At 47.1% G+C, this 20,047-nt stretch overlaps 1 protein-coding gene across 8 annotated transcripts in view; it reads right to left on the reverse strand.

The window, feature by feature from the left end:
• The window catches only part of MCF2L2 (MCF.2 cell line derived transforming sequence-like 2), a 312,428-nt gene that overhangs the window by 191,382 nt on the left and 100,999 nt on the right, over positions 1 to 20,047 (reverse strand). For 7 of the 8 annotated variants that reach the window (XR_012646857.1, XM_075004498.1, XM_075004503.1 and 4 more), the window contains 5 exons: positions 18,442 to 18,556; positions 13,326 to 13,416; positions 11,207 to 11,326; positions 5,005 to 5,121; positions 1,052 to 1,201 (listed from right to left, as the gene is read on the reverse strand). Coding sequence is in view for 7 of the 8 variants with exons in the window: in XM_075004498.1 (XP_074860599.1) it covers positions 1,052 to 1,201; positions 5,005 to 5,121; positions 11,207 to 11,326; positions 13,326 to 13,416; positions 18,442 to 18,556 (593 nt within the window). In the remaining variant the exon portion in view is untranslated. The remainder of the gene's footprint in view (positions 1 to 1,051; positions 1,202 to 5,004; positions 5,122 to 11,206; positions 11,327 to 13,325; positions 13,417 to 18,441; positions 18,557 to 20,047) is intronic. The other variant, XM_075004497.1, reaches the window with a different exon arrangement.

Here is a 20,047-nt window from a genome sequence, read left to right on the forward strand (position 1 = left end):
CTGGTTGGGAATCACCTCGGGTAAGTCTCTCAGCCAGATCCTGCCTCTAACACCCAGCCCCTCCCTCTCCCCAACACTCTACCCCTCAACTTCTGTCCCCCCTAGCCCACATAACCCAAACCCTCTGCTCCTCCTCCTACACCCGTAACCCCTCCCAGACCTTGCACCCCAGTCTCCTGCCCTGGGTCAGCCCCCTCCTGCCCGAGGTTAACAAACCCAAGGTCTGCTAACTCAAGCTCTAATGACGCTGGGCTTACACAGCATTGTAGACAGACCCTTTGTCCAAGTACACAAAGCAAAGAAGACCTTGTTTTTTAAGTTCTCTTCTGGAACACACACATGGTAAAAAAACTCCACACTCTATCCCCCTGGAAAGCAGTGGAACTCAGATGACACTGCCAGGATATGACTGCATTTGCGGGGACTCATCTGTATCAGTGTTTTCCAGGAAACTCTCTGACTTGGGCACCAGCCCTGGGACAGCACACCCAGTGTTAATAGCAATGGCAGCATAAAAGTAGAGGAGCGCTGGTGTTTTATACCACACTAACACCTGCTCTGAGCTGCCAGGTTTCCTGACAGAAGCCACCATAGCCAGGAGGCACAGGTGTTTCATACCCAAATCTTAGACAGCTCAGCTATACTGTGTTAAGTGAGACCGCTGAAGTTGGGCATTGCCACCTGAAAGACTAAGCCCAAACTGAATTTCAGAGCCAACCAAGAGCACATGGTAAAACTCAGACCCATTCAGCCTCCAAATAGCACAGGCAAAGCCAGTGCTGCTCCTGCTCTACCAAGCAAACCTGGGAAGTCAGGTCTCCTGTCCTAATGCGTCTGTTTACTGGCGTCTAGCATTAATTGAATGTATTCGTAGCTTCCTAAAGTGCTTTAGGTAATTACTAGTTATGTGGCCACTGGAAAAATAGAATGGCACTTTATTTTTCACGCCTCCCTGGAGCAACACAAGGCTGCATCCGTGCAAAGAGCAAACCTGCTGTGAGAGAAGCTTAGGTAGCACCACGTGGCAGGGCTGTCACGCAGCATTACTCGCCTTCAGCTTGTTGTGGTGCTCCGTGTGGGAGGAGAGGAGTTCCTCTGTGCAGGGTACGTCATTGGGAAGCTCGGTCTCTGCCAGGTCCGTTCCAAAAGTCTGTAGCATCTGTGCTGTCGTTTTCACTGTCATGGCGAAGTTCTCAATGGCCTGGAACAGGAGCAGCATTTTACAGAGTCACAAACTGGTTATTTCACAGTTCAATAGGCCCTACCTCCCTGGTCCAGCACCCGCGGTACCTGACTAAACTGGAGCCAGGGATTTTCTGGATGAGGGGAGGTCAAGGCCAGCGCTCTGCTGCCACTGGCTGTGGGGCTGCACTCTGGCAGAACAGGAGCTGGCACTGACCATGCGGGAACTGGGGTGGGGGGGGGCGTGGAAACAGCTCAGGAGAAGAGACAGGGTGGCTGTGGAGCCCCATGGCCAGGGTCCAAGGGTGCAGCCCCTTGGGAGCACAGAGCCCTGCAGCCACCCTGCCTGTTCTCCTGAGCTTCCCCTCCAACCCTGAGCTTGAATGCAAATGGGCTATTTGTGCTGCTCTGGCAGTTTTAGGAGGGTGCAGGAGGAGTTGCTGAACAAGGGGCTCCACTTTTCCCCTTGAGGGCTCCAGCCCAAAAGTACCACAATGATGCCGGAACACAGATGTTGCTGGATGAGAGAAGGCTGGATGCAGAGGTCCAACCTGTAATGCTTCTTAGTGTATGGCACCGTGCTTTGAAGTGGTGAATCTAACATACTACTAAAGGGTGTCACAGCTCCCTCTGGTAGATGGTCCACTGGGGGACAACAGCTTACTACCGCTGCTAGCTAACAGAGTGAGTCTTTTTGCTCAAGCAGCAGAGTTCAGTGCTGTCTTGCTGAAGGTCCCAAGTGCAAATCCTGTTGACAACCCAGGCAGCGCATCATTACATGAGGTACATCAACAAGCACTATCACCTCCATTTCCTTGCTGGGAAAATTCCCAAAGCCAGTGTGACTTGCCCAAAGCCTCAGGACGTCCATGAGAGAACCAAGATTACAGCTCAAAGACTCCTTCCTCCCAGTCCTGTGCAAAGCCCACAAGAATAATCTGCAATGCTGAAAGCATTTCTGTAAGGCCTGGTTTTGCCTGAGCAGACACCAAAATACTCAGTACTCATTTCAGGTTAACGTTTCTGTAGTCAGAGCCTCACGGATGGGTGAATATGTATGAACATCTCACATAACCAGATGCACAAATCTAGTCTGCCCATCTTTATGTGAAGCAACAGTCCCCACTGCTCCCCTTCCATCCCTTCGCCAATACTGTTATTGAAAACTGAACACAACATTGAGTATTGCAGCCTCTCCATCCCTGTAGTGCTGCTACTCTGTTTCTCAGAACCACGCTGAGACCGATCAATTTCTTTTCTTTTTTTCGATGGCAGTGAGAGTTATGAAGGCTGTGGAAAGAAGCCTGTGAACACCTCTAACCACTCTCTCTCATCCTAGTTGTCTCAGGGTGAAATACTTTGATCAAACTCATCTGCTGTGGTAAAAAGCTTCTTATCTCACCTCAGGTAAGTGCATGGGACATTTTTCTTCATGTAACAAGAATAGTGCTTGCTTTATTTAGCCTCAAGCAAACAGTGCATTTCTGGCACTGCTAGCGATTCTTACTTTGCCTCCCCCAAATGTTCACACTCTGGCCAAGTGCAGTACAGCTGTGGTCGGGGTGTCGTCAAGGTCTGTTATGGGACACTGAGATGGTAGTTGCTAACTTAATTCTGTAAGATTCCCTGCTCTGGTGAAGGCTGGAATTCTAGATCAATAACTATGCTAGCTGCATGCTATGTGCTCAGTGTAAAACAAATCTTGGGAGATAGTGTTAAAAAGGAGGCAGACAAAAATTCTGATAACCTTCCCCTCCAAACATAGACAAAATATGTATACCACATACATGACTGGCTTAGCATTAGTAGGAATCTTCTGTCCCTACTACACGATACAAACTTTCCTATGGCTTAAAAAAAAACAACTAAATAACAAACACTTTTTAAAAAACTGACTGATATTGCTGGATTGTGACCATCTGCAAAGCCTACAAATAATCCCACAAATTTCCTGAAGAGACAATAACTTCTTGTCTTCAATGCATTTGAGGCTCAGGGCCTGATTCTTCTCTCACTGGTGGTGAAACCCTGGTCTCACTGACATCAGTAACAAAACTCCTGTTGACTTCAAAGGGGCCGGGATCTCACTGTCACACTGGTATGAGGCAGGAGTTACTCCAGTGAAGTCAGGAAAGTAAAAAAGATTGGATGCCAGTACAGTTTGTCTACACAAGGAAGTTATTCCAGAATAAGGCAGGATGTGAATTTAAAGCCCAGAATAGCTATTCTGGCCAATAGGATTTCTTCAGATCCTAGGCCTGTATGGTTAGAAAACAAGATAATTATGATATGTGAGGGAGGGCAATCTCAGCTTTATGAGGGCAGTAAAACCCACACAATGATACAAGTTGAACCTCTGTAATCCGGAGCTCTTTTGTCCAGATATATCCCTAATCCAGTATGATTTTAGTTAGCCGGATGACTTCTTGTCCTGGTCTGGTCTGGCTGTGGTCTGAAGAAGTGGGTCTGTCCCACGAAAGCTCACCTAATAAACTATTTTGCTAGTCTTTAAAGTGCTACTTGACTGCTTTTTGTTTTCTTATCCTGGGTATGGCCAAATTTCCCAATGTCCCATAAAGTTTGTTTCCAGCTACCAGTCCTGGCTCTCAGTGTTCTGTGCTGTTATTTAGCTGTAATTTACCCCTAGACATCTTCTAAGAGCCAAGTAAGCACTGGAAGTATTATTAATGCTGCTAGACAATATTGACTTCACGTGGTTCAGAAAATTCTCTCATCTAGCACTAGTCAGGTCTCCAGGGTGCCAGATTAGAAAGGTTCAACCTGTATTATCAAAGAGGCAGGGTAGTATTTTGACTGCGCCAGAGTGATTGGTAATGCCAAGAACATGTTGCTGCTTCCGTCTTTTTAAAGGAGAAACAAAAAGTAATTGCCTTTGAGCGTCTCAGGAGACGGCTAGATACGGCTGGGAGAGATTCAGGACGGAAGGCGGGTGTGGCTGGAGTCACTCTGCAAACAGTAACTGGGGAGAAGCCAAAGTGTGGCTGGCATGCTCGTCTGCTCACTACTGTGGGTAGGTTGGGAGCTACAGCTGCACAGCATGGAAGACAACCGGGTTTGCAGAGCAGGTGGTGAAACAATCCTTTACTGGTCTGGGCTGACCCCCAGAATGTCACAGCAGGGGACATTAAAATCCCACACAAAAGCAAGAGGTCTTTACCATTGCCATGCTTTCTTAGACAACAACACGTTGGTGTGTATGGAAGATCAACCACTGGAACCCACTAACGAACCCAAGAAGAGGAATTAAACATCCAAGCAAGGAATGAGTTCTTTCAGGGTCAATGGAAAAATCATTTTTGTGCCTTCTCTTTACAACGATTGGTGACATACAGTTCTTGGGTTAATGAAGAAACGAGACCCACTCTGTCATGCGTTTTTACATAGTGAAGAAATGAAATCAAAGGAAAATAAAATCCAGGGACTACATTTTTTCTCCTCTCATTTGCAGATATATTAGATTTTCATTAAAATGAGGTTATTAACCCCAATTCAGCAAAGCACTTAAACTCAAGTTTAACATTAGCTATGTGCTGAAGTCTTATTGCAAATTGCTGTGTGGCATTGGGGTCATAGTCCGGAGAAGCACTGGGATGTAAGCTTCACAGACTGATCCTGCCGAGGCCCTGTACGATTTTGGGAAGCTCTTTTCTCCTTCCTTTGGATTTATGCGAATAGATTACATTAAGCGCTAATAAAAGTCACAGGCCTAAGCCTAACTGGAAAATCATGCTTTAACATTTAAGTTGAAATTTTCACCGGGAGACTTGACTGAATTGAATGAATAGAAAAGACAATACTCACAGTTCGATGGTGTATCCATTGACTATGGCCATATTCCAGGGTTCCCCCTAACTCCCGGGTTAGCTGACTTTTGTCAATATAGCCATGGAGATCAGAAACAGAATTTAACATGATGATCTGTAATGATGAATCCAAAACACAAAGCATTAATTGAGAGAGTTAACTCAGTATGATCCTTCCTCCTAGGTGCCCTGTTTACCTTATCGGCGTACAGCCACATTCTATGCTTAGACCTTGTGCAGTGCCAATACTATAATTTGTCATTATTTATATTATTCACCTGCACTTTCATGTGAGCACCCCTATGATATATAGATAAATATTATTTATTTTACAGGAGAGAAATTGAGGGACAGAGAGGTCATATAGCATGCCAAAGGACATGCTGAGACTAGACACTAAAGGCCTAATTCTTCTGTAATTTACACCAAATTTACACCCCCAATAAGTACTTCTGTAAATAACACATGTTGAAATGTGCAGCATTGTTTTCCTAGCACAATGATTTGAGCAGCAAAATGGACGTGAAGGATAAACACACAATACCAGATTTTGACCAAATACATAAAACATCCTGTCACACCCCCACATGCTTTATGACAATTGGTTTATGAACATGAATATGCATACCTTGAAGACGCTATAAGAAAAATGCATCCTGTGACATAACATTTTTATAATTGCAATCTGCTGGATGTCTGTATTCTATTTCTGTGTGTATTATTCTTGTATGTGAAGCTGGAAATGTGAAGTATGGGTCTGTTTATACTTACTAGTGAGGGTCACTAGTAATGCTTTGGAGATGTAATGGCCTGCTGCACAAGACAATCATCTGTGAATAAGTTTTTCAATAAGTTCAAACTGTGGTTGGTCCTACAAAGACATGGGGCCAGGCCACCAGATGCTAGAACCCATTTTGGATCCTGTACTTTTCCACTAATAGTGAGAAAAGCTTAAGCTGAACACAAAGAATTCCCGTCTTGGTCAAAAGGGATATAAAAGTGGGAAAACGAAGAATAGTGGTACTGGCAAGACACCAGAAGACTCCCATTTACCAACCAACATGCCTGCTAGAAGCATCTAAGACTGAACAGGGGAAAGCTCTGGGCCAAAGCTGGGAGGCTGCCTAGCTTGTGAAAGAGATGATTAGGACAACTGTTATGGTAAAAATTTGCATGTAACAGGCTTCTTAAAGGATTAGCTGGCATGTTTTGTTTATTTTAGCTTAGTAACTTACTTTGATTTCACTTGTAATAGTTTAAATCCTACTTTTTATACTTAATAAACACACTTTATTATCAAGTCCACTGTAAATAATTGTTATGTGGCAGGAAGCAATCACTGTGCATATCTTTCTTTCACTGATAAAATGGGCTGAACTTATGAGCTTTCTCTGTGTAAAACTTTTATATATAGATGGATTTATTTGGGTTTCTGGTCCTTTTGTGGGGATGGAGGGCTGTGTTCCTGGGTGCTGTCAATGGCCTTACAGCTGAGCCCTCACAGAGTTGAGCTGGTTCAGCATTTCTTTTACTCTGATGGTGGGGCTGTTACTCTAACTCTTGGACAGGGGAGACCAGAGCTTCTGGCCTAGCAGGACAGGAAGGAGGCTTCGGCAGTATGACCAGTACACTGGGCTACAGTCCCAAGGGGTCCTACATGATCAAACTTGTCAACATCATTTTTGCTGTCTCAGTCAGTGTAAATATCCAGCTTTTCTTAAGCTCTTTTCTGCTTTGGTTGGATATGCCTCAAACACCCACCCTGTTAGCAAGTATTGATCCTACTGGGGAAAGGGTAAGTGGATTCTGCCAGCATCCTGTGCTTGTAGGTTGTTATTCCACCTGGGGATAAGGAAGGAGTGAATGTTTGAGGTTATCGGATATATAGTATGATCCAAGCAGTTCTGCAGGAGGAATCTTAGGAGCACCCAAGTGTAGGGAGAAGGGTTGAGTTGTCCTTTGTCACTGACTGTTGTTTTCTGTGGTAATAAAACCATGCACTGGCTGGAACAAAGATAAATGTGAACTTCACCCTGGGTGCAGGCTGAGTTTTATACAGCACGTTGAGAAAAACAGTTCACGTTACCTTTGCCAATAAACCACAATCAGCCATAACTCAGAAATGTATTAGAATGACATTAAAGCCTAATCCATGATATAGGGCTGAGGCGTGGAGAGAAGCAGTCAAGACAGGTACCAGATTAAGGGCCCTTGAAACTAAAGTCTGCCATGTGCAGAGCATACACAATGTGCTGATAACATTTCTCTTCGCTTCCCTGTCAACATGCTGCAACATGGACAAGGCATCTGGGCCAACAGTGGATAATAAGCAGTCCACAGACCGGATGCAGTTTGTGAGGGCTAGTCCCTGGCAGGCCACAGGGATTTTATTTACCTGTGTATCCTCAGATATGACTGCTCATAATTCCCATTGGCTGTGACTCTCTGTTTCCAACCAGTGGGAGCTGCAGGAAGCAGTGTTCAGTTCTGGGCCACTTCCCGCAGCTCCCATTGTCTGGGATCAGCGATTTGTGGCCAAGGGGAGCTGCGACCAGCCATAGCTGTGTACACACAGGTAAATATAGTATCTGGTGGTATGCCAGGGGCTAACCCTAGAAAACTGTATCTGGCCCATGGGGCACTTATTGCCCTTGCCTCTTCTGGGCAGAGAATAGTTCAGTCTTTCTTCAAATTTGATTCTTGGCTTCTCTTCTAATGCTGCTAACAGGCCACAAGTAATGTTCCCTGTAAGCTGAGAGCTTGGACAGCTGCCCAGGAGAAATTCAGGTACCGTTCAGCTGATTAGCAGAGCACCCACAGCTGGCAGCATGTGTTTGTACTGGTGGTGCAGATCCACACAAGCCTTAGTGCGCATAACAAAATTTATACAGATGGTGGGGGGGGGGAAATCGAGAAAACACTGGAAACAAGTCCACGAGGAATTCAAATAAGATTCCTCTGTTTGTAGGCCTAAAAACCACAAACAGCTGGAAAAGCCTGCCAGTCACTACGGTACCCACCTGGGCCAGATCCAGATCAGAGACTCCATGAAAATCCCCAGAACCCATTTCTAACCCTGTGAACCAATCATTCCCTTGGCAATCCTTCCTTTGATACTTGTAAGCTTATTGGTCTTTATGACCTTAAAATCGTCAGATGATGGATAATGTTCCCTGGCCTATTAGAATAGGCTCATTCAGCATGTCCGCTGCTGATCATAGTGTTTGTTTCAGACTGGTGGACTTGACCACTTGGAGCAGAAAGGGAACTGGAATATTAAAGGCCATTTTTACTGCTACAAGCAGGAGAGAAACAGGCAGTGGGAGTGGTCGACAGGTGTACACGTCCTTTTCAGAAATTGACATATGAGACTCCTATGGCATCTTCCATCAAGGATCTGAAAGTGGGTTATGAACATTAATGGATCTGCACAATGTCCTTATGAGCTAAGCAGTAGGTATCATTATTGCCTCTATTTTACAGCGAGCTTAAGTGGTTGTCCTTCATTCACCTTGTGCTCATAACTCCATCTGAAGTCAATGGGAGTTGTTCAGCATCATAAAAGTCACGCCTAAATCATCGGCATTCTAACGAATTGGGACTGGCTTTCAGTCCTATGGGTTAACAAAGGAAGTACAGCACAGGGATTAAGAGCACACAGGTGGGAAATTGGAGTGTTGGGTTTTATCCCTGCCACTGATCAGCTGTGTCACCTTGTGCAAGTCACTTAACCCCCCATGCCTCTGTTTCCCAAAGACCAAACTATACAGTGGAGATAACAGCACATTCATGACAGAATCGTGAAATTGGCTCCCTGTAAATGGACATGTGCAGTGGCTTGGCATTAAATGCAGGATCTTACCCTCCAGTACTCTGCAGAGGAAACGCACCACCCCGAGCTGCAGGAAGACACTACTGGTGCCAGCCCAAAGTCTTTCTTTAGTTTATATAGAGCCCCAAACCTTTGCAAGGTGAAGGAACAAAGTAGTGTGATCCGGTGGATAGAACCTCTGGCCAGGAGTCACCACAACTGGGATCTTTTCCTGGATCCAACACTCAGAGGTGACAGCTGGTTCAGATAAAAGTTGCTGCAGGTCTGCAGCAGCAGTACCGGTAGGGCTAACCGCCATTGAAGGCCCAGGGACAAGGTGTGTGGGGCCTATCTCCAGGCCCTGGAAGGGGCAGACCCTCTGGAAGAAGGGACACGTCAAGAGCAGTCAGCCCTTAGCACTGCCCAGAGCATGGCACTGGGCCCTTCCTCAGCTCTCAGAAGCTGTGCAGAGCAGTGGAGCTGCACTTCTGCAGTGTTTCAAAGGGGTCCAGAGCTCCCAGCCACCACCACTGCTACTGCAGCAGCAATGGTGGCCAGGAGCTCCAGGCCCCTCTGAAATACTGGGCCCCTTTGCAGCAGCCCCCTTTGCTGCCCATCTCCCAGCCATCGGCAGGCCTGAGCAGGACAGTCCTTGCATGGAAGGAAGCTCCTCTCCAGCCAAAAGAGCCTGGGGATTAGTCAGAGTTATCTCAGGCTGCAGTCACATTGCTGGGGTTGCAGAGAGAGAAGGAACTGGGAACCATGGCCCTGAGCAAAGCATGAAGGATAAAGGGTCCAGGTGGGAAGAAGCTCAGGGCAACAGAAGCAGTAAACTGAACTGAGCTGTATGTAGCTGCTGGGTATAGATCCCTCAGTTGGGGTGGCAGGGCAGCAAAGTGGTATAAACTCAGAAGAAGGATGCGGGAAACAGGTCTAACCCACATCCTGAAAAGGGGATAGGGCTCTTCTGCAAGACTGATCAAAGGCCTGGGCTGAAGACTCTGGTCTGGGCAGATAGACTCTTGCTGGGCTCTTTGCTACCTCAAAAGGAACCTGGTTTACTCTGTGATCCAGACAGAGGACTGAGTCACAAAAATGAGCAAAACAAGGCTGACAACCTACAAGGGGGCACCAGGAGCAGGGAAAGGACTGCAGAACTGCACGCAGTCACAAGGAGGTACCCAAGAGGTGAGTGTCCCTCTTTACACCCTTCTAGATAAAAAAAAAACCCTTTCTATATTCTACAGCATTCACCTCAAATCACCCAGTACCCGAACCATTTGTGTAGTATTTGTTTTTATAAAGGAGCACTTGTAAAACAGTGCAAGCATATTATCAGGACAGGAGATTTTTAGCAGGGGTTTATGGTGACAGATTGCTTTGCTGATTGTGTCATCATCAATCTTTTCCCTGATTTAACATACAAGGTTACTGGCATTCATGACTTAATGGAAACAAGGCTGAATGCCTCGGTTCTGCTCTGAAAAGTGATTCCATAACAATGATGTTGTGGACACCCAGGCTGATTTTTTTAAATCAAGGACTTCTATAACAAATGTTCTCCACTTACAAGAACACTGACAATGATTTTTTGTAGCTGTCAGCTCTGCAAACTCTGCCTGGGATCTGAGAGTCATGCTGGGTTTTTTCCTTCTCACACATCATGACTGTAACAGTGATTCTACAGGTCAAATAAGTTTTGGAGTGACATATTTGCAACACCCCATCTTCTGCTGGTTTGCCCCAGAATAACCTTCTGGAACTTACACAGATCTCTGGGTAGACCACTAGACAGAACCAAACTCAGCTTACTCCCTTCTTAGCTGTGTTATCTTTGCAGAACTAAAAATTAACTTTCATCACTCAAGTGAGATGATGACTCTCAACTCCTTCTGAAAACAGCTCCATTAAGAAAATAGGCATTATTTTTACAGTCACATTTCAGAGCAGGCCTGCACTTTGATGTGAGGTCATGTCTATTTATCATCTCCTGGCTGTTCTGATGATATCTCACAGTTAACTCATTGGTACTATTGTGATTGATGGTAGCAAAAATCAATAAACCATAATTAAACAAACCAGCGCAAAGGTTACAACTCATTTACCTTCTGCCCTTTCCAACATGTGAATTTATCCTTGAAATTAAAAAAGGGAACAATGGTTTGATTGAGACAACAGGGTTAATCTGAAACATTCCTATATGCATGATCTTGTTTGATCTTGTCCGAGTTTATTCTAAGGCTTCTGAGGGCCTGCTTGCTGGCATGGGGAGCCCTGCCTGCGGATGCGACTAAACCATAGCAACAGAGTTAAAAGAGAAGTTGGCTGACACTGAGCCACGGAAGACATGGAAACAAAGAGAACATGTGGACAAAAGGTGCATGCTTACCGGTACCTTCATTTTAAAGTCATCTCGGTAGAGTTTAATGCCAATGTCAGCGATTGCCCTTTGAAAAAAGCGTGACGGCCGCAAGACAAACACCAGCTGTAGGTTCCCTGGAAACGCTCCCTGGAAAGAGCATAAAAATGTCACAGGGCACAGCAATGAAAACTCACATCCACAAAGGAGCCCAGTGACACTTTAGATTCCTTCTGCCTCAGAAACGTCTCATGAAGCAGACAAAAGGAGGGAGGATACGATGGGTCTGGAGCTGCCCAGACTGCATGGCTGTCTGGTCCGCTCACCACACTGCCGGCTCATCACCGATTGAAGCCAATGGAATGATGCCTATTGTCTTCAGTTGGCTTTGGATAAAACAGAACAACTAGATTTGACCACGTGGAAAGATAGTGGGGACACAACTCAGAACCTTCTCCATTCAAGAACACAGACCTCTGCAGGCCACTGGAACTAAAGGAGAATCTCCCTCAGGCTCTTCTAACAGCAGGGGTTCTTTCCTCTTTAAGCTGCAGCCGCTAGAGGGTGACAAAGTCACACACACTTGAACAGGTCTGACTTTGCATCAGGTACCATGGTGGTTCTTGATCTTCCTAGGCTGCATGGCCATTTGCAAGCCAGTAAATAGCTTAAAATCTGGCTTGCTAAACATTTCTTACCCACAATACATAACATGCACTAGCGTAATAAACACATGGTGCGTACCAGAGTGGATGCTCCTGTCCTGAGGGGCTTGACTCCTTGCTCCAGGCACTGGGAATTTCAGAGTCACAGCACAACTCAAGTTTGGACCAGCCCGCCTGACCTGGGTCTAGCCAGGCCAAATCTGGGTAAGTCACATAATGCCATGGCCATTCAGCCCCCGCCCACCCTTATCATTGTGACTCGGGCAGCTGATGAAAACTGCTGCCACCCTGTGCACAGTTTCCAGTGCCCAGAGTAGGGAAGTGAACACAGACACCCTACTGGACTGGTGCCACTGCTGCAGGGTCAGCGTGGGCAGGCTCTGAGAATCCTTCCTCAAGTCCCTGCCTTACCTTCTCCCTCTTGGGGCAGACCTGACACGCACACCAGGCTTCCTGAGTGACCCTCTGATACAATCCGCTGACCCAGCTTCAGCCCATGGACTGAAAAGCCCGGCCAGATCAGCAGGGGGTGACATACACACATAAAAAGACCAGACCTACCCTTCATATCATGGAAAGGTTTTATCCCCCGCCTCCACCCCGCCCCGCCCAGGGTGTGTTCAGACAGGCACGCCACACCTTCCTCAGACCTGAGGCCATGTTCACAACAACCACCCTATGACATTTGTCTGGGTCACACGATCCTCCCTGGAGGTTGCATGACACAGAAAATAAAACCAAGCACTCGCTGAAGGCAGCCAAACAGAGCAAGGAATGGAAAAAAATCTGTTAGAGGTTCTGTGTCCCCAGGAAGAACTTAAACCAAACTCAGACATCCAGCTAATGCTAACTCCTGCAGAATTAGGGGTCAGAGCACGGCACATAACCATGCACGTTCCTCACAGTCTTATAAAAAATGCTTTGTGTCACCTATATCAGAGAGGTAGCTGAGTTAGTCTGTATCTTCAAAAACAAGAAGCCTGTGGCACCTTATAGACTAACAGTGTCACCTGCTGCTCTTGGTAGTGCTAACCCCCACCGCCTCCTTAAATCTGACTTTCTGGAGTGAAAGCAGAAGCAGCATTGGAGAGTTTCTATCAGCTCTGCTGCCAACATGAGCCTTTAGCGACCTCTCCAGTGGGCCCCTTTGCCATTCTTAGTTCCACACAATGCACGACAGGGACTATCTGTTTCCTCGCTCATCTAGAGCTGTCCACTCAGAATCGTTACAATTCGTCATGCAGACATTCCCACGTAGGGGCTCGCATTCCAACTCAGCAGGAAACAAGGCCATAGCATTCACTCTTACAGGCTAACCCGCCTCTGCTAGTTAGCATGAGAGCGTGCTACATCTCTCCAGGGTGGGGAAGATGCTGCATGAGCAGCTGCAAAGGAGTGCAGAAGAGGGTTCGCTGGGCTGAAAGGGCAGCAGAGAGTTCTAATTTCTGGGAGGATGGGAGTGACGACAAACCCCAGGCACTTACTGCAATCCGTGTCAGGGATGCCTTTACTGCGCTCCATTTGTCCCGTCGTCTGTCTATAATGATGATGAATCCAATGCTGGCAGCCTCCAGACTGCAAAACAGATGAAACAGGGTATGCTGGGTTACACGGAGGAACACCCATTCCAAGTAACCGTGCTGCAGCACGACCCAGCCTTCTCCGTGTTACAGTCCAAGCCCATGATTAAAATGCAAGGTACAGCAGAGCGAGTGAATAACTGGCACTGATTAGCATGTGCAGGCACAGCAACAAATTTTCTCTTTCCCACACCAGGTTAGCAGCCTGCACAAAACATTAATATTTTATCCGTTATCTCTCACAGCTGCCTTGCTACTGGCTGCCAAAATAATGTGATGTGAACAGTTTAGGATCATACATTGCTTTGTCCTGGGGCTGAGGCGGAAGTACAGATCTCACTTGCTTTGCAAAAATAATGCATTGTTACAGAGCTGTCATCACTATTAGGCAGTTTGCATCATTCTTCTAAGATGCTGACAAGTGCACCCCCTCTCTCACAAGAAGTGGAATTAACCTTGCCCCCATAGGACTAGTGTCCCCTCTGACTTTTTCTGCCCAAGGTGGAATACATTTTATTATGTGCGCAAAGACATGTGCAGATGTGCACCGTTTGTGGAAACCCATGCGTCCAGCTGTGCATACTCTGAAAATCAGCTGGGTAGCACCTGAATCTCTCCTGGGCAGCCGTCCAAGCACTCAACTTACATGAACATGGCAGAGGGCACCCAAATAATTAGAGAGACAATGCAGAATTTAAGGAAATTGGAGTCTCACAGCCACCCCACCAAAGGCAGGCTGCAAGGCACTTAATGGATGTTATATCATAAAGCTGGAATTGAGCCTACAGCTCCTAAATGAGGGTGCTGAGCTCCCAGATGCCTGGAATTGCAGATCTGCCTATTCAGGGCCAGAACATAGCTCCCCACCCTGTGAGCTGCAGGCAAGCCCAGTATTCTGGAGGAGTCACTACTCTGAGCCTGTTGCCCAGAGAGTTCAGGTGCTCCTTGAGCAGCATGCAGGCTTTCTAGAGGGTGAGCCAGTTTCCCCTGTGATGTGCAGGCAGCATCCCCCTCCTCCTCCTCCCCCCCACCCCCGCATTGTCACAAGCCAACAGTCCTACCGCAGAGTCACAACAGATCTGGGACACGAATCAGACAGGGCTGAAATGAACCAGGGAGCTGTTTACAGTCTAGCCAATTTGTGCTGAGTATCAAAGGCACCGCTCAGCCTCCACCCCCCACCTAGAGTCATGTAATTTGTTTTGCCAGGGAAAGATAGCAGATAAATTTGTCCCAGCACTTGAAATCTTCTTGCCCAAGCCTGATCTCAGCATGGGAGGCAGAAGTGCAAGCTTCCTCACCCCAGCATGCCTCAATTCTGTCCAGGAAGGATCAGTCAGGAATGGGTACATGCATAGTTAGCGCTAGGACAAAATGGGAAGAGAAAGAGTTTATTATCCTGCTCCAAAGAATTTTGCAATCAAAGGGCCGAATGCTGCGTAGCCCTTGCATGGCTGCAGGCTGGGACAGGAAGATGTAAAGAGCTTTCACCTGATTCCTACTTGCACTATCCATGCTCTGGAAAACAGAAGGGCTGATCCACTCTGCTCTGCCGGCAGTGGGGTGCTTCCCAATACGGGAGTGATCGGCAGGAGGCAAGAAACAGGGGCCAGTACTGTGGGTGGTTTTATGATGAGATTGCCTGACTTACCACCACCTTGCCTGAGTCACATAAGTTACCAACAAACTGTCAGATGGTAGCGATATTGGACCACAATCCATCCTGGCCAGGACACAAACCAGAGACATGGAAGCAAAAGTGCCACACACCATCACAATGCGGTATTAGTGGTTCTCGCAAGACTAGTACTAAACCCAGGAAGGAACCCTGAGCTCCCTCGCCCCAGCCCAACTGCTTTCACTGGTAACCTCTGCTGAGGATTAGGGCACTCAAAGGCCAGAAAACGTTTTAAAAAAAAAATCAAGCAAGTATTTCTTTTATTTTTAAATAAGTCAATGAACAGCCTAGCACCTGTTAATGCAGAGGAAGGGCAGCGACTGTATCAATTAGGGAGCAGAGGTACTTCCTGCTGCTCATGCAGAGGTATCTCCTACCTCACGCATGCAACAAAAAATACTTCCCAATTGTTTCTTGTCCATACCCAACCAAGACTTTCAAGAAAGACTCTGGCACAGGCAACACGTGGGGAATGCACAAGGAGTCACATGCAACCTCCCCAGCATTGTCTCCGCCACCAGCAGCACTGTGCCACTTCCCATGAGTGCAGGGGCTGTCCTGCCCCTACCCTGAAGTGGCACAGCCTGAGAGCAGTGCAAGCTGCCTAGCTCCTGCTACACTCAGGCTGCACCACTGGAGAGGGAGCCTGGGGACTGCCCTGCGCTCAGGAGAAGCGGTGCAGTGCTTCTGTAGGAAGAGACAGCAGCTATGAAGCGGGGGCGGGGGGATGGGCATGTGCAGGGAAGGGCTGGGGCGCATGGCTGTGTTCCCCTTCAGATCCCAACTCTGGTCACCTCTGGAGTGTGGTGTGTATTTGCTCTAGTGCAGAAAAGCAGCACTGCTGGCATTTTGTTTGTGGCTCACCTGTTACAGGAAGGGATGTGGGGGGAATTAACCCTACACCGGTGCACTGGTGCTGTTTGATCTTACCACACCTTTCAGCCAGCTGGGACTAGAAACCCCTGTAACAGCTCATCAGACCTGGTACTTCTGGGCAAAATCAAATCATCTATCAATATCCAGCAGGAACACTGCATGCAGCTTCCATGCATGGGCACCCTATTGGAGCACAGCAATGAAGTGTGTGGTTCGACTCAGCCTCTCTGCCACAATGACTGCGGCTGCAGCACAGCTGGAATGCCGGGAAGCTGGGTCACAGACCCAACATCTGGCAAGCTGTTTGGACTGAGCAGACTGAACACCTCCATGCAGACAGGGAAAGGTGGGAGGTAAGCATGGGGGGAAATTACGGTAACTACCAGCAAGGGACAACATTCCCTCTAATTTTTCCATCCATGTGTGGAATACTTTTTGTTGTGTGCACTGAGGCACAAGCAGGTGAATCAACCAATAGAAACACATGCTGCTGACCCTGGCGCTCTGCTAATCTGTTCAGCGGTACCTGAATCTCTCCTGGGCAGCCGCCCCTGAGGTCAGCTTACAGGGAACGCTGGTGAGGGAAGGTCTGGCAGGGCACCACCATCAACAGTGCAAGCAATGCATTGTGGGTCTGTATCCCACAGTGCAGTGCCATGGGAAGGCAGAGCTGATCACGCTGCACACCTCGGGATTCCCTCTGAGTTCTCCCATAGACACCTCAGCTGCTGGGAGTGGCATCATGAGCAACTCTGCGGGCAAGAGGAACATCAAAGCAGCACAGCAATCTGTGCCCTCCTGCTGCTGCAGCAGTCAGCGTGCTGCTGTGTCCTTATTGAAGGACAGAACAGGAGCAGCCTGATGATACTTCCTGGAGCTTTGAGAGCAGAGGAACTAGGGGGACCACATTGCCCTATGGCAAATATGGGACACCAGCCGCTGGGGATGGGAGGGCTGCTGTTCCATGTCAGGGCTCCTCAACAATGGGGGCAGCTGCCCCACAGTCAGGCAGCAGGGATGGCAGCTGTGCAGCTTCCTGATGAGAGGGAGTGGGGGAAGGGGGCTCCGTAACCTCCCAGCAGGGGGGCACCAGGGAATTAAGAGGCTGTCCTGTTGCAGAGCTCACCAGCTATGGGGGCTGCCTCCATGGAGTGCAGGGAATGCAGCAGCCACCGAGCAGAGGAGCTCTCTGGCAGTGAGGGTTGCCTCTTTGAAACACCAGGTGCCAGGGAACAGGAGCCCTGCAAAATATGGGACAATCTGCCCATTTTCTTCAAGTCGGGGTGCCTGTGAGACAGCTTAAGAAAGGGACAGTCTCAGTAAAAATGGGACGGATGGTCACCCTCTGAGGACACATGCCAGCAGGGCATCAAGGATCAAAACATTTGAGCAGAGCCATCAGCACAGGCTTTGTGGGATACTGGAAGAAGCCAGTTTTGTTGACCAAACAAAGAGCAGTGTCTGCACTTCCTCTTTGTCAACAATTAAAGGAGGGGGGGAGAAAAATCTCGGGTTAGGCTGGAAGTTTTCTGTTACCAAAACTGGGCGTTTTTCCCAACAAATGCCACATTGCAGCGTGAACACTCTCACTGTTTTGTCACCAAAAGGCAGATTTTGTCGACCAAATTTGGTAACATAGACCTGCCCTTAGGCTACGTCTACACTAGGCAAAGTAAATTGACCACAGATACGCAACTCTAGCTACAGCAGTTGTGTAGCTAAAAATCAACGTATCTGCACTCAGCCAACTTGTCTGTCCATACTGGGGAAGGTCAATGGGAGAGTTTCTCTCATCAACCTCCCTTATTCCTTGTGTCTCACAAGGAGTACAGGGGTTGACTGCCACTCCTGAGAGGTCGATTTCGTGCATCCGTACTAGATTTGCAAAATCAAGCCCTGAAAGATTGTCCCTGAGTGGGTCTATCTTCTGGGGTAGCGTCAATGTAGCCTTAGCGTATTAGGCTTAGCTGGCATGTTTTGCTCTGTTTTACCAAGTAACTTATTTTGCTCTCTCTGCTTTCACTAGCAACCATTTAAATCCTATTTTTATACTTAATAAAATCATTTTTGTTATTAAACCCAGTATAAATAATTGTTAACTGAGGGAGCCGGGTGGGGGGACAACAGCTGTGCATATCCCTCTTTTGTTGATAAAAGGGAAGAGACAGTGGTTGAGCTGGGAACTCCACCCAAAAGCGCAGAATCACAGGTGTCTGTTCCCATCACTAAGTGAGGATTTTCCCCCAAGGCCAGCCCTGATAGAAGAAATCCCCACTCTCCAGGCTGCTACAGGCTAGCAGTACAGTAAGCAGCCCTTTTCCACTAGTGGAATTCCATGCTGGATGGCTCTATGCCCTGGTTCTGCTGAGTCACCCAACTGGAACCTCTCACATGTTCTAAAATGGCGAATGCAAAAGCAGTGATCCGCTCAAGAAGTGAAGAGTAAAGCTTTGGGCTTTGGCTCACCTGGGAATGCTGGTTAAATATGTCACAACGTTCAAAAAATCCTCTTCCGGTATATCGCTGAATCCTGCATACTCTGGGAACGTTATAATGGGTGCCCCATCCTTCCCTCTGCCTCCTGCAAACAAGGGAAGTTTTCAAGAGGTTAGGAACATCCTGAGAGCAGAGGATCGGCCAATGAAGGGGCACACCATGAAATGTTAGCACATTCCTCACTCAATATCAGTATGACCCAGAGAATGAATCACCAGACTGGGATGTATGAGACCTGGGATCAGATTCTCAGTTTGTATAAATCAATGTAGTTCCATTATGCCATTTTGGTTTTGACTATCCTGAACAGATTGGTATCATCTGCAAACTTTGCCACCTCACTGCTTACCCCTTTATCTAGATCATTGATGAAAAAGTTGAACAGGATCGGTCCCAGGACCATTATCAATGTAGTTCCATTATGCCATTTTGGTTTTGACTATCCTGAACAGATTGGTATCATCTGCAAACTTTGCCACCTCACTGCTTACCCCTTTATCTAGATCATTGATGAAAAAGTTGAACAGGATCGGTCCCAGGACTGACCCTTGGGGAACACCACTAGTTACACGCCCCCCATTGTAAAAATTTACCATTTATTCCAATCCTTTGTTTCCTGTCTTTTAACCAGTTTCCAATCCATGAAAGGATCTTTCCTCCTATCCCATGACCACCTAATTTACATAAGAGCCTTTGGTGAGGGACCTTGTCAAAGGCTTTCTGGAAATCTAAGTATATTATGTCCACTGGATCCCCCGTCTGCATGTTTGTTAACCCCTTCAAAGAACTCTAACAGATTAGTAAGACACGACTTCCCTCTACAGAAACCATGCTGACCTGTAACCCATCAAACAAGAAAGAAGACTCATAGAACATAAATGAAGAACTTTAACAGTGCTCATTTCAAAGAGGGAGGTCATTGTGTGTGATGATCAAAGGTCAGACTCAAAATGTGTTCCTTATGTTCTGTCATCAAAGGACAAGCCCACATGGGTAGAGATATTGTCAGCTTGTTTTCTGTGAGAAGTGGCTATACGCATGACTTCGGAGGAAGACCCTGCATCTCTGGACTGTTTGTATTCTTATGGGAAAATGTATTAGATGCAAAGCAGAGATTTCCCTGTGACTCTGAAAAGACTCTTAGGAAACTGACAATTTATTATATGACTGGCACCATTTGGAATTACAAACTGTGACTCACAGGGCAGACACCAGGACTCAGGAACAGAGCTGGAGAGCTTTCAGTATCTTAAAGAGCCAGCCCATGGGGTTTCTCAGAAATTTGCCCGGAAGTAGCTAGCATACACATTGTCTCTGTGTCACACACACTGTAACCCACCCCCACACCATTTCTGTCTCTCTCTCTCTCTCATATTCACACAGTCTTTCACATTCACCTCCACCATATCCTTGTATTACTGCTGTTGCTACTACTTGGTACCTTCTCCAATACTCATACAGTCTCTGTCATTTTATTCTTTCAAAGTGTATTATTTTGGTGTTTTGACTAGCCTGTGCATTTCATAATTTGCATTTCTCTTACATTTAGGTGTCACTCTTTGAGTAGTGAATTCTA

Source organism: Carettochelys insculpta, chromosome 10 (genome assembly GCF_033958435.1).
Source record: "Carettochelys insculpta isolate YL-2023 chromosome 10, ASM3395843v1, whole genome shotgun sequence".
Classification (NCBI taxonomy): Eukaryota; Metazoa; Chordata; order Testudines; family Carettochelyidae; genus Carettochelys; species Carettochelys insculpta.